We start from the raw sequence: 13926 nt of genomic DNA, 5'->3' as shown, positions 1-13926 counted from the left end.
TTCCAGGTAGGAATTTATCTTTCAGACACATTCTTACGAAAGCATAAAGATACCTACCCAAGTGTGTTCATGTCTGCCTCATTTGCAACAACCTGAAGACTGGAAGCAAGCCAAATGTCCATCAGAAAAGTTTTGCCAGGTTGTGGTATATCCTGGTAAATGTGTTTTATGCCCGTTTTATAACAAAGGGAGATCTATTTGTAGCAAAATAGCAAGATTCAACCTGAGAAAACTGATTGGAAAAAAAGAAAAGGAACAAAATGGCAGGAAATGTTGCCAAAATAAAATAACTAGTTACAAAACATTATATACAGCATGTTGCAATTCATACAAAACACACCCACACACATGTGCACAGGCACCACACACATGCACACGTGTTTACATACACATAAAGATTCTGAGAGCAGGCACAAAAGCCTATTAACAGTGGTTACATCTGGGGAATGAACTGAAAGGGCTGAGGAACAAGAGCCTTTTGCTTCATACTCAGTGCTCTTCCGAAAGTTTTACAAGGAAAATATAAATAATTTTATCATGAAAGAACTAAAAATCTCTCCCTCCACCACAATCCCGCAAAGTAGCAAACTTTGGTTTTACTTAATCAGTAGGTTTGGTTTACTGATATGAAGCCAGACACTAACAAAGATTGAAATGGTAGCATTGGGCCAGGCACGGTGGCTCAATCTTGTAATCCCAGCACTTTGAGAGGCCAAGGCAGGCAGATCACTTGAGGTCAGGAGTTCGAGACCAGGCTGGTCAACATGGCAAACTCCTTTTTTTTTTTTTTTTTTTGAGACAGAGTTTCACTCTTGTTGCCTATGCTGGAGTGCAATGGTGCCATCTCGGCTCACCACAACCTCCGCTTCCCGGGTTTAAGTGGTTCTCCTGCCTCAGCCTCCCAAGTAGCTGGGATTACAGGTGCACACCACCATGCCCAGCTAATTTTTCTCTATTTTTAGTAGAGATGGGGTTTCTCTATGTTGGTCAGGCTGGTCTCGAACTCCCAACCTCAGGTGATCCGTCCGTCTCAGCCTCCCAAAGTGCTGGGTCTACAGGCATGAGCTACCGTGCCTGGACCTCCGTCTTTACTAAAAATATAAAAATTAGCCTGGCATGCTGGCGCACACTTGTAACCGCAGTTAGGAGGCTGAGGCATGAGAATTGCTTGAACCTGGAAGGCAGAGGTTGCAGTGAGCTGAAATTGAACCACTGCACTCTAGCCTGGGTGACAGAGTAAGACTCTGTCTCAAAACACCAGAACCAAAAACAAACCAACTAAAACATTCTTTGCAAACTAAGAAGAAAAGGAACTTCTTCAAGTCTGACAAAGGATATCTACAAACAAAGATATCACTAGCTTGATACTTAATAGTGAAAGACTGAATGCGTTCTCCCTAAGACTGGGAATGAAGCAAGGATGTCTGCTTCTGCCATTTCTATTCAGCATTGTATTGAAGAGTCTGTGCTGTACAATGAGACAAGAAAAGGAAATTAAAGGGATCAGAATTTGAATTCTGTCTTTGCCTATATACAATATGATCACATATATACATACACACACAGAGATACACACACACACGTATATATGTGATTCTAAGGAATCTACGTAAAGGAATCTACAAGGCCAAAATACAAAAATTAGCTGTGTTTCTATATACTAGCAAAAAAAAAAAAAATCAGAAATTGAAATAAAAATAATAATACCACTTCGAACAGCATCAAAAATATGAAACCGGGATAAATCTGACAAAAGAGATACAAGATTGATACTGAAAACAATAAAACATTGCTAAGAGAAATTAAAGGAGACCTAAATAAATGGAAGGATATGCTTTTTGATAGGTCAGCAGACTCTATCTTGTGAAAATGTCAATTCTTCCCAGATTGATCTATAATTCAATGCAATCACAATCAAGATATTAATAAGAAGTTCCAGTTCTAGGTAAGATAGAATAAACACATTCCACACTGTCTGTCTGTGTCACAATGAATGCAGCTATAAATTTTGTACAGAGTGCATGGAGCGACTATATAAAGACTCTGAAAGTAAATCAACGCAGGCAGATTCGAGAAGAATAATATACTTGAACACACCACCCAAGTAGCAGTGAGTTTACTGTATTTGTTCCTAAGGTATCCCCCAACCTGAATTCAATGCAGCCCAAAACCCAATATGGGAATCTATGGGGACAGAGGGGGCTCCAGGAGAAAACTCTCTGGGTCTGGCTTAAGTTGCAGGAAAGAGATCTCCTAATGTTCAGAGAGTACAGAGATGTCCCACTTTTCTCTTTTTCTTTTCTCCATTATCTTGCACCCCAGTTCCAAGCAATCCTTGGTAATAGCGGCAGCAGCAGGAGAAGGGGCCAGAGAGACCCTAGAACTCTGAGGGAGGGCAACCTTCCTCTCCAGTCAGAGGAGCTATGCTCCCAGGAAGGTGGAATGAATCCCTGATACTCTTTCTTCTCTCTGTCTTCCCATTGCCCCACCCCAGTGCAGGCATGGTCACAGGAAGTACATCACAGAGTTCAAGGTAAATAAGCTTTTTGGCCGAGGGATCAAGAATCTCAAGGAATCAGAATGCATCAGGGAGATGACAGAAAGGGAGGAGCTCAGGAAAGCAATCCTATAAAGAATCTGTAGGACAATACCAAAAGGTCTAATATTTGCATCATCCAAGTCTCAGTAGGAGAGGGAGAAAAATGTGGTATAGAAACATATTTGAAGAAAACTTCAAATTTGGCCAACCTCCCCAAAGTTGGCAAAGACCTATAGAATCAAGAAGCTCAGCAAACCCCAAATAGAATAAACATAAATAAACATAAAGGAACCCATATTCAACACAAACTGCTGAAAACAAAGGACAAAGACAAAAATCTTGCAAGAAACCAAAGAAAGATACATTACTATAGAGAATCAACAATTTGCATGACTGTGACTTTCTTATCAGAGATTATAAGACAGCAGGAAGGGAAACAATATTTTTTAAGTGTTGAAATAAGGAACTTTCAACCCATAATTCTCTATCCAATGAAAATATCCTTCAAGAATGAAGGTGAAATAAAGACATTTTCAGTTGAAGAAAAACTAAGATAATTCACTGTCACCATTTATCTGAAATGACCCCAGAAGGAAACTTGGGACATCAGAAATAAAGAAAGGAAAGAGCAACAAAAATGTTAAATATCTGGGTTAAATATAATAGACTATTTCTCTCCTTTGAGTTTTTTAAAACCTATTTTCTGGTTGAAAGCAAAAATTATAATGCTGCCCAATGAAATTTTTCATGTATATAGAGACACAAGGTAACTAGGGAGAAAGACTAAGGAAAATATTTGGTGGTAAAATCTCTAAATCCCACTTAAAGTGCTAAAATATTGATTTAAGTAATGAAAAGTCAAACGTATATGCTATTGTACCTAAAGCAACTACTAAAAAAGTCATATATATGTATATATATACATATAATGTGTGTGCATGTATATATAAATGCAATAACATTTAAAAAAATACCAAAAATTGTTCAAACAACCCAGAAGAAAGCAAGAAAGAGAAAACAGAGGGAACAAGCAGAAAACAATATAATTGTAAACCAAAATATAAATAATCACACTGAATGTAAGTGAATGGTCTAAACACATCAGTTAAAACACAGATTGCCAGAATTATTATTATTATTATTTTTTTTTAGACAGGGCCTCACTCTGTCACCCAATTTGGAGCACAGCGGTGCAATCTCAGCTCACTACAACCTCCTCCTCCCAGGCTCAAGCGATTCTCCTGCCTCACCCTCCCAAGTAGCTGGGATTACAGGCACACGCCACTACCGCCCGGATAATTTTTGTATTTTTAGTAGAGATGGTGTTTCACCATGTTGACCAGGCTGGTCTTGAACTCCTGACCTCAAATGATCCACCTGCCTCAGTTTCCCAAAGTGCTGGGATTACAGGCGTGAGCCACCATGCTCAGCCCAGAATCATTTTTTAAATGACTCAACTATATATTGTCTAAAAGAAGCCCACTTCAAATATAATGATATAAGTAGGTTAAAGGCAAAAGGATAGAAAAAGATATACCATGCTAACATAAATCAAAAGAGAGCTAGGGTGGCTATACTAGTATCAAACAAAAATACTTCAAAGTAAAGAAAATAATTAATGGTAAAGCAGGAAAGAGTTAATTCTCCAAGAAGACATAACAATTCTAGATTTATATGTATTTAACAACAGGCCTTTGAAGAACAAAGCAAAACTGACAAAATTAAAAGGGAAAATAAATAAATTCACAATTGTAGTTGGAGGCTTTTACACTCCTCCCTCAGTAATTAACAGAACCAATGGAGATTCCATTTCCTTTCCTCTGATACTCCAAACATGGACTCACACAATCCTCCCACCTCAGCTTCCCGAGTAGCTGGAATTATAGGGGAACATCACTAAGCCCAGCTAATTTATTTATTTATTTATGTTTGTAGAGATAAGGGTCTTGCCATGTCGCCCAGGCTGGTCTCAAACTCCTGGCGTCAAGCAATCCTCCCACCTTGGCCTCCCAAAGTGCTGGGATTACAGGGATGAGCCACCATGCCTGGCCCAATTTCTTTTACAGGCTATGAAAGAGGAAGCAACACCAATCAGATGAATTATAAGAAGAATCAGAATCTCAGTCATGCAAAGACAGACCCAGTTTCCCCAGTGATTCCTGTCAGCTGCAACGTTTTGAAGCATATTAACATTAAGCCCTGAATATGCTTCTTATTTTAAATACTGTGGTATAGTGCAATTCATTAGCCTTTTTGAAAAGCATAGAAAGGATTTGAAGTCAAGCATATCTTAAAGAAGTAAAGAGACTGATAGTCAATACCAATCACCCAGATCCAGAAGTGGGGCAACAAGCGTGGAGCGCAGGCTGAGCATCAACCTGATTGTGTCTAGTGCATTCTGATGATACCTCTGCAACTGAGCGTCAGCATCCATACTGTTCCAATTCTCCATACTGCATCTTCTACAGACACAGATCTCTAAGTAAAGAGAAGAAATAAAAAAGTTTCATCCAATCTTCAAAAAAGATTAATGTCAAGTAAGGAAAGATCTCTTAGATTATAATATCTCATCCCAAAGTCAGCCTAGTGAAACAGATGCTTAATTTCTTCTTCTCCTTCCTATTTGTAGTGTCAACAGATCAAAAGGCAAATGTACTCTAAAACTAAATACAAATATTTAAAATTATTCATTACTGTTTATTATCCCTCATAAATAATAACTAACTAACTAGGACATGGAACTTTTATTTTACTCAGAAAGAAAAGCTTAGTTATGGCAATAAAAATATTCTTGTAATACAAACTAAAATAGAAAACCTAATATTCCTTTGTCTGCTCTATTGATAAGCAATAGAATCAAAAAAATTATTATTCGAATCAAAGATTTTAGGAATGTCAGTGACCTTAGAGACAGTTTAGCTAAACAATCTCACTTCACAGACTGGAAAGATGAAGTTAGAGCATCGTAAGAAACTTGTCAAGGTAACACAGAATACTACCCGCAACAAGTGGCTGGAGAACTCTGGCTGCCTATCCACCAGTTTTGTGTCCCTTTGTTTATTAAATGCTGTCTTTTTACAGTGTTATGAAGGTAAAAGGCTAGCACACCAGCCTCTCTGGCTTGTAAGTAAGTAATGAATGGGGGATATAAAGTAGTCTAACCCACTGTGCATTGAAAGTAGATAGAAACCTCTTGTGAACACCTGGGCAGTAGAATAACTGAAATAAACAATTTTTCTAGTTGCTACAGCAGAAGCAAGAAAGAATGAAATTGACTTTATTTATCTATTTAAAGAGTGAAGACAGAAACTGCAATGAGAAGAAGCCTGGCATCACTGTTCAACCAAGAGCTAACATTTATATTGTTTTAGAAAATGTAGTCATTGGCTGGGCACAGTGGCTCAAGCCTGTAATCCCAGCACTTTGGGAGGCTGAGGCGGTGGATCAGGAGGAGGTCAGGAGTTCAAGACCAGCCTGGCCAATATGGTGAAACCCTGTCTCTACTAAAAATACAAAAATTAGCAGGGAGTGGTGGCGCATGCCTGTAGTCCCAGCTACTCGGGAGGCTGAGGCAGGAGAATCACTTGAACCCAGGAGGCAGAGGTTGCAGTGAGCCGAGATCGCACCACTGCACTCCAGCCTGGGCAACAGAGTGAGATTCTGTCTCAAAAAAAAAAAAAAGAAAATAAAAGAAAATGTAGTGATTATTTTATTGTGGATGATTTTACCTCATACAACATTTCCAACATTGTGATTAATAAATAAAAGTTGTGCTGCCAGAAAAGAAAAAAAAAAGAACTAATGGAGAGAAAATCAGCAAAGATGTAGAACTGAATAACACCATCAACCAAATGGAAACAATTTATATGTATACAAAATGCTACCTAATAATAGCAGAATAAACATTATTTCCAAGTGCACATGGAACACTCATAAAAACAGGCCACATTCTGGGCCATAAATCAAGTCTCTACAAATTTAAGAGAATTAAAATCATACAAAGTATGTTCTTTAAGCATAATGGGATCAAACTAGAAAACAATAAGAGAAAGATAACAGGAAAACATCCAAACACTTGGAAACTAAGAAAACACACTTCTAAATAACCCAAGTCAAGAAATGTTTTTTAAAACATGAGAACTAAGGCAGGGCCGGTGGCTCACACCTGTAATCCCAGTACTTTGGGAGGCCAAGGTGGGCAGATCACTTGAGGTCAGGAGTTCGAAACCAGCCTGGCCAAGGTGGTAAAACCCCATCTCTACTAAAAATACAAAAATTAGCCAGGTGTGGTGGCGCATGCTTGTTATCCCAGCCACTTGGGAGACCGAGGCAGGAGAATCACTTGAACTCAGCAGGCAGAGATTGCAGTGGGCAGAGATTGCATCACTGCATTCCGGTCTGGGTGACAGAGTGAGAATCTGTTTCAAAATAAGTAAATAAGTAGAACTGAATGAAAATTGAAACACAATATATCAAAATTTGTGGAATACAGCTAAAACAATGCATAGAGGGAAATTTATAGCATTAACTGCTTATATTAGAAAAGAAAGAAATGTCTCAATCAGTGATCTAAGCTTATGCTTTGTTAAACAAGAAAAAGAAGACTACAGTAAACAAAACAAGCAGAAGGAAAAAATAATAAAGGCTAGAAATTAATTAAATAATAAAATAAATGTCAGAAATCAATGAAATTTAACACAGAAAAATAATAGAGAAAAAATAATGAAACCAAGAAGATGATTCTTTGAAAGATCGATTTTATTGATGAACCTCTAGTTAAACTGACCAATAAAAAAAGAAGACAACTTACAAACATCAGTAATAAAAGAAGGAACATTACCACAGACCCTACATACATTATGAATATAAATGTGACAACTAGGATAAAAAATACCTTGAAACAAATTACAAAAGCTCACTCCAGAAGAAATAGTTATATATAAGTCCTGTATCTATTAGTGACATTAAATTCATAGTAAAAGCCTCACAAAAAGAAAACTCCAGCCCTAGATGCTTTCACTGGCAAATTTTATCAAACATTTAAGAAAGATATATTGCGGTCTGGGCGCAGTGGTTCATGGCTATAATCCCAGCACTTTGGGAGGCCGAGGCAGGCAGATCACCTGAGGTTGGGAGTTCTGAGACCAGCCTGGTCAACATGGCGAAACCCTGTCTCTACCAAAAATACAAAAATTAGCTGGGTGTGGTGGCTGGGTGCCTGTAATCCCAGCTACTCAGGAGGCTGAGGCAGGAGAATTGCTTGAACCCGGGAGGTGGAGGTTGCAATGAGCTGAGACCACACCATTGCACTCCAGCCTGGGCGACCAGAGCAAAACTCTGTCTCAAAAAAATAAATAAATAAAAAAGAAAGATATAATGCTAGTTCTACACAATCTCTTACATGATATAGAATGTGATAGAAACTTTAAACTTTCCACCTAATTTTATGAGGCTAACTGTACTGATATTAAAACCTGACATGGACATTACAATAAAAGAATACTACAGAATAAGATAACTCATGAAAACACATGCAAAATTCCTCAACAAAATAGGAGCAAATTGAATTCAGCAATATAAAAAAAATCAAAACAAGTGGTGTTTATCCTGGGAATGAAAACCTATTTCAACTTTTGAAAAATCAATTTGATTCAGCTTATCAACAGCCTAAAGAAAAAAAAAAAAAGACATTTGATCGTCTTAATAGATGCAGAACAAACATTTGACAAAATTTAACATCCATTCTTGATAAAATCTCTCTGCAATCTAGGAAAAAACAAAAGGAACTTTCTCTGCCTGACAAAGGGCATCTATAAAAACAAAACAGAAAAACTCAATGAAAATCATTCTTAATGGTGAACAACTGAATGCCTTCCCCCTAAGATTAGAAACAAAGCAAGGATATCTGTTTTCACCACTCCTAGTCAACATTGTACTGGAGGTCCTGGCCAGTGCAATAGGCAAGGAAAAAAATTAGTGCCATACAAATTGTAAAGGAAGAAATAAAACTGTCTCCATTCCCAGATGACAACTTGCTTAAAAAATTCCAAAAAGCGACCAAGAAAAAAGCTACTAGAACTAATAAGTGAGTTTAGCAAGGCTGCAGCATACAAAATCAGTATACAAAACTCAATTGTATTTCTTCATCCTAGATTTTTTCTTTGCAGGACAGTTCTCTAGGTAGCCTTAGACCAACCTAGTTCTCCCTCTTTGTTGTTTGTAGTTATCAAGAATGACTGTAAAACTTGCTGGGAATACAACACCCTGAGACAGGGAGGAACTGACCAGAACAGCCTGGGCTCTCTTCCAGTCCCCCTACAGAAGACAGATGTCCTTCAAGGCTTTATCCCAGAGAGTCCTGATGCTCCTAAGGTATAAAACCCAGAGCAGGCTGTCTTCCAGGGTCCCATAGCTGCAGTGCAAATGGGGTACGTGCAGATAAGATTCCACCCAATTTCCTTATTTTTCTTATCTGCTATATATTTAGAAACTATGAAGGGATGCTTTCACTTATCAAAAGATTTTTCAACATCTTGAAGTGAGCATGTGGTTTTTCTCCTCTAATCTGTTACAGTAATGAATTCTATTAATATAGAGTAATAGAATTAATCAGTTTAATAATAAAATGGTGAAACACTTTTGCCTTATTAAAACAAATGCTACAAGCCAGGCACAGTGGCTCATATCTGTAATCCCAACACTTTAGGAGGCCAAGGCAAGAGAATCACTTGAGGCCAGGAGTTCAAGACCAGCCTGGGCAATATAGCAAGACCCTGTCTCTTAAAAATCGTTTTTAAATTAGTTGGGCATGGTGGCATGTGCCTATACTCCCAGCTACTCAGGAGGCTGAAGTGAGAGGGTCATTTGTGCCCAGGAAGTCAAGGCTACAGTGAGCTGTGATCATGCCACTGTACTCCAGCCTAGGTGACAGAGCAAGACCCTGTCTCAAAAAAAAAAAAAAATTTTTTTAAATGCAGCAGCCATGATGTATATTTAGTTTCCTAAATCTATATTTAGGATATTCTGTGTTCATAAACAAGATAGATCTGTCATAATGTTTTCTTGTCCTGTTCTAGTTTGGGTGACAAGATTATACAAGTCTCAAAAATTGAATTGGGTTGCTTCTCTTTTTTTCTGTACTTGTAATTTATTTATCAGCTTCACATGCAGTAAGTCCTTTGAATCGAAGTATCTGTGTCTTTCTTCAGTCCTACAAAATTTATAGCCATCATTTGTTCTATCACTCATGGTCTCTATTGCTCCCCACATCTTCCCAACCCCGGGGTATTCTTATGAATAGATCCTGAAACATTTGGCCCCATCCTCCATGTATAACTTTTCTTTCATTTTGCTCATCTCTCTATCCCTTTGTATAGCACTCTGAGGAACGACCTCAAATTTCAAGCTTACTAATTTTATCCAACTATGAATTATATGCTCTTCACCCATATATTGGGTCCTTTTTAACAAGAAAAGATGTATTTTTTGCAAGATCTCTATTAGGATCTTTTTCATAACTATTTGTTCTTGTTTCCCATATGTAATTCCTTCCTTTATCTCTCCAACAATAACTGCAGACTTTTTAAAGTTTTCTCCTAATGCTTTATTGACTTGTGTATATTTTTCCATTTCCATGTGTTATCTCTCTTAGTGAAGTTGGCTTTCCTCCAATATTTTTCGAGTCTTTACTGTGTCCTTGCCATTGTGGTTGGGAGTCTCTGCTGGATGGCTGGGTGGGAACTGCTGCCGTGATTCTGAGGGTTTCGGTTGAGAGGGAAGAGCCACAGTATGCTGCAGATTGGTGCCTTCTCACCTGGGCAGTGATACATCTTGTTTCTGCCAGGTGTGGCCAGTTACCTAAAGTACCACCTGGTCTCTGATCCAAGCTGCAACCCCTACTGTTCTCTAAGTCTGTCATCTAAAGGCAGACATCTTCACCTTTGCCCTTGGCCCATGGCAGGAGAATGTGCAACAATCAATTAAAGAAAAACCCCAACTAACCACACCATTGGTAGCCCCTAGGGTCTTTGCTGCCCTGTTTGCACCGCCTCTAGTCCAGAGGCAATGTGCAGAGCTCTCCCACATATATATACCCTACTCTCGAGTTTCATCCGTATAATCTGCCATCTGTTCTCTGTCTTTTCCGGAATCCTGTTGTTTCTAGTCTACTGAGAGCCCCCTTTCTTGCTTTCAAATGGAACTGTGTATAGTGTTTGTTTGTTCTGTTTCTCTCACGTCTATTATTTCTATGCATTTGGTATAGAGGAGATAGACTGCACTGTGTGTTCGGTCCACCATCTTGAAACTGATGTTTTCCCTCTGTCCCATCTCCCTCCACAACCCCGCCCAGTAGCAAATACCTGGCCCTGTGACCAAGGGCTCAGGAAGCTACCAAATCTTTTTCTTAGGAAAAGAATTCGAAAGTTCGTGGTGTTGATTGGTTTTTGCCCCTGTTACCCCTAGGATATAACTTCTGGGGTCTGAAGTCGAGAGTCCAAACTCCAGCTGCCCCACCCCCTCCAAGGAGTCCTTTGCCCACGTAGAGTCCAGCATAGATTTTGTGAAAATAGACTTTATTATAATAAAATGTCTTTTTAAACAAATTCCCCTACCATTCCACACCCCTGGAGACCAAGGTGGGGATGGGGGTTCAGTCAAACAATCTCCCACCACAGCAAAGGAAACATGCAAAGAGACACTCACCCGGCAGAGGGTGGGGAATGGAGTGGATAGGGTAAGGGTGGAGAACCCCCTACCCCACTCTGAACGGGGAATGTATGAAAATAGCTGCATAAATCTGTCCTTTTCTCCAGCCCCTGGACTCCAACAGGGGTTAAAAGAAAACTATGCAAAAGAACTTGAATCCAATGAGCAAAATAAGGCAAACCCAACTCCGCTTTCGGCCCCGCGGGCCCCAGGGTCTTTGGGGGCGGGACCATACAGGGGCCAGGAGGCCGCGGCAGGGAGGGGTGGAGCACGACGGGGGCGGGGTGGGGCCTGCTTTGGCTTGGCCTTTCTCCTTCCCGGGCCTTGCAGTGGAAGCGAGGTGGAAGAAGCTGAACTGAGGCACTGAGTATGTACATATATACACGGCTCCGCCCGCCTGCCCGCTGGGGAGGTGGGGCTCCAAGAAAATCCAGTGCAAACTTTCCTTCAGGGGAGGGAAGACAAGATCAGGACAGCCAAAGCCATCAGGGGGCACAGGCTCCTTTCTCCCCCCAGGGCCCGTCCTGGGACTGGGGAGGGTGGCAGAAGGGACTAGCGCAGCACTGTGGGACACTAGTAGACGAGGTGGGTGGACCAGGATGCGAGGGTCCTGGGTCCAGTCCTGGCTCAGTGACCTTGGTCGAGTTACATACTCACTGTGGGCTCAGTTTCCCCTACTGTAGGAGGAAGGTGCTTCTCTAGAGAGTTCATCCTTAAGGAGCCATCTAGCTCTGACCTTCACGGAGGCTCTTTGATCCTCTCTGAGTGCCGCAGTGTTAATGCAGAAGAACGGGGGCTCTGGGCCCAGTCTGAGCCTTCCCTGCTCAGCGGAGACGGTGGTCTGGGGGCCTCTCAGGGCCTCTTCTGCCTGCAGGATGGGCCACAGCTTCACTCCTTCTTCCCAGAGCCCAGCCTCCTGAGGAGCTGTTTCCCCTTGGAGAAGAAACCCCACACCTTCTCGCTTCTGCCCTGGGGCTCCCCACGTTCGATCCTGGGGGCGCTGTCAGGGCTGGGAGCACAGGGCCCACCTGGGGGCCCGGGGGGCCCTTGTGTGGTGCAGCCCCAGTCCTGAAATGTGAGACAGAAGGAGCAAGGTCAAGGCCTGATTCCCTCCCGACCCCCCACCACTTTTCTCCACAGCCTCAGCGGCCTGCAGCGTCCCATGTCATGGAACCATGGGTGAGAACCAGGGCCTCACCTCCCACCACTCACTGCCAGACACACACAGCACAGGCGGCGAATGGGGAGGGTGATGCCGAGGGAGCACTGAGCTGGGAGTCCCAGGGGATGCAGTCTTGGTTCTGGATTGCTCACCTGTGACCCTGCGCAGGTCCCTTGCCTTCTCCCTCCAGGATGCAGGGCTGACAAGGCCCAAGAGTTCTTGGAAGCTGCCCCTCAGGATGGGTGCCCCCAACTTCTCACATGTCACCTCTCTCCCAAAAAACAGACCGCAAGGACAAGGACTGCTTAGAAGCAGCTGTCACTGCCAAGGAAGGTAGCTTCCACAGCCCCTCGTAGACAGGAGCGTCTCCCCAAACTCAGCAGGTGTGGCCCCCCCAGGCCTTCAGGGAATGGAGCCAGTACCCACTCCATGGGGAGGAAGATTGGGACTCTACCTTAAGGGCCCTAAGAGGACTGCGGGGAAGCCAAGGACCCAGAGAGACTCACAGCTGGGGGCATCACTCAGCCCCCACCACAGGCCCTGGAGGCTGCAGCATCTTCTCCCTTACTGAATCTCCTAACTCCACTCCCTTTGCCTCGAGCCCACCCAGACGGCGCTCCTTAGCGATCTAAGGCCAGGAAGCTGGGGGAACAGAGAAGCCACCAGAAAGCCCCCCACACCTCTGTTCCCACCTTCACCTCCAGGACCTGGCACAGCTCTGTCAGCTCTTGCCAGCCTGCATGTCTTCCCTTCCTCAAACTCCCACTCGCTGCCCAGAGCCTGGCAGGCTCCCAGCCAGAACCAACTATAGAGCCGAGGCCAGAGGCAAGGAAAGTGGGTGCACAGCCGAGGCCCCACCCCTGCCCCAGGCCTGTGGTGATGTGGCAGGGCTGCCCACAGAGGCCAAAGCATCTACCCCCAATCAGCCAGAGCTGAGAGCCAGTTGGGGAGCCCCAGACCCTTCCCACTCCCTCTTAGGGCTCCTTCCGCAACATCCAGGAGGGAGAGGTTGTCAGGGAAACAAAAGAACGAGGTTTCTGGGCTCCAGAGAATAATGATTTGGGGTTATTTATGGATTTGAACTACTCAAACTTCCCCTTTATTTTTCTCCCAGGCTGGAGTGAAGTGGCGTGATCACCACTCACTGCAGCCTCGACCTCCTGGGCTAAAGTGACTCCCACCTCAGCCTCCCAAGTAGCTAGTGTTACAGGCATGAGGCACCGCACCTGGCCAAACTTCCCCTTTTATCCCCCAAATAGAGAAAACTGAGAGTTTGAGGTAAATCATGCATCTGATCACCCTAACAGGTCACAATGCAGAGACAAGGGTGGGAAGCCTATTATTACTGGTGGCATTACAGTGTCACCCTGGCACCAGTAATAATTACAATATTATAATACCGTAGCTGCACAGTATCATAATACCACTGATGAGTCCTACTATGGATGCCACGTCATGTTCTATAAACCATATGTGTTATAGAATAGGAGGCATCAGCTAATATGGGACATCACACACT

At 42.4% G+C, this 13926-nt stretch overlaps 2 protein-coding genes across 51 annotated transcripts in view; both read right to left on the bottom strand.

Annotated features, from left to right (window-relative positions):
- Positions 1–8909, bottom strand: part of MPO (myeloperoxidase) — a 29650-nt gene extending 20741 nt beyond the window's left edge. Inside the window, exons 1-2 of the mRNA XM_001103896.5 lie at positions 8825–8909; positions 4948–5017 (exon numbers count right to left, since the gene is read on the bottom strand). Coding sequence (XP_001103896.5) covers positions 4948–4991 — 44 coding nt within the window. The 5' untranslated portion in view covers positions 4992–5017; positions 8825–8909. The remainder of the gene's footprint in view (positions 1–4947; positions 5018–8824) is intronic.
- Positions 8910–11095: 2186 nt separating this feature from the next.
- The window catches only part of TSPOAP1 (TSPO associated protein 1), a 27915-nt gene continuing 25084 nt past the window's right edge, over positions 11096–13926 (bottom strand). For 43 of the 50 annotated variants that reach the window (XR_013406440.1, XR_013406436.1, XR_013406442.1 and 40 more), the window contains one exon: positions 11096–12313. Coding sequence is in view for 15 of the 50 variants with exons in the window: in XM_028836276.2 (XP_028692109.2) it covers positions 12134–12313 (180 nt within the window). In the remaining 35 variants the exon portion in view is untranslated. Of the gene's footprint in view, positions 12314–12559; positions 12677–13926 lie in introns of all 50 variants that reach the window. The other 7 variants (XR_013406432.1, XR_013406433.1, XR_013406434.1 and 4 more) reach the window with 3 other exon arrangements.

Source organism: Macaca mulatta, chromosome 16 (genome assembly GCF_049350105.2).
Source record: "Macaca mulatta isolate MMU2019108-1 chromosome 16, T2T-MMU8v2.0, whole genome shotgun sequence".
Classification (NCBI taxonomy): Eukaryota; Metazoa; Chordata; class Mammalia; order Primates; family Cercopithecidae; genus Macaca; species Macaca mulatta.
This window is presented reverse-complemented; position numbering and strand designations above follow the sequence as displayed.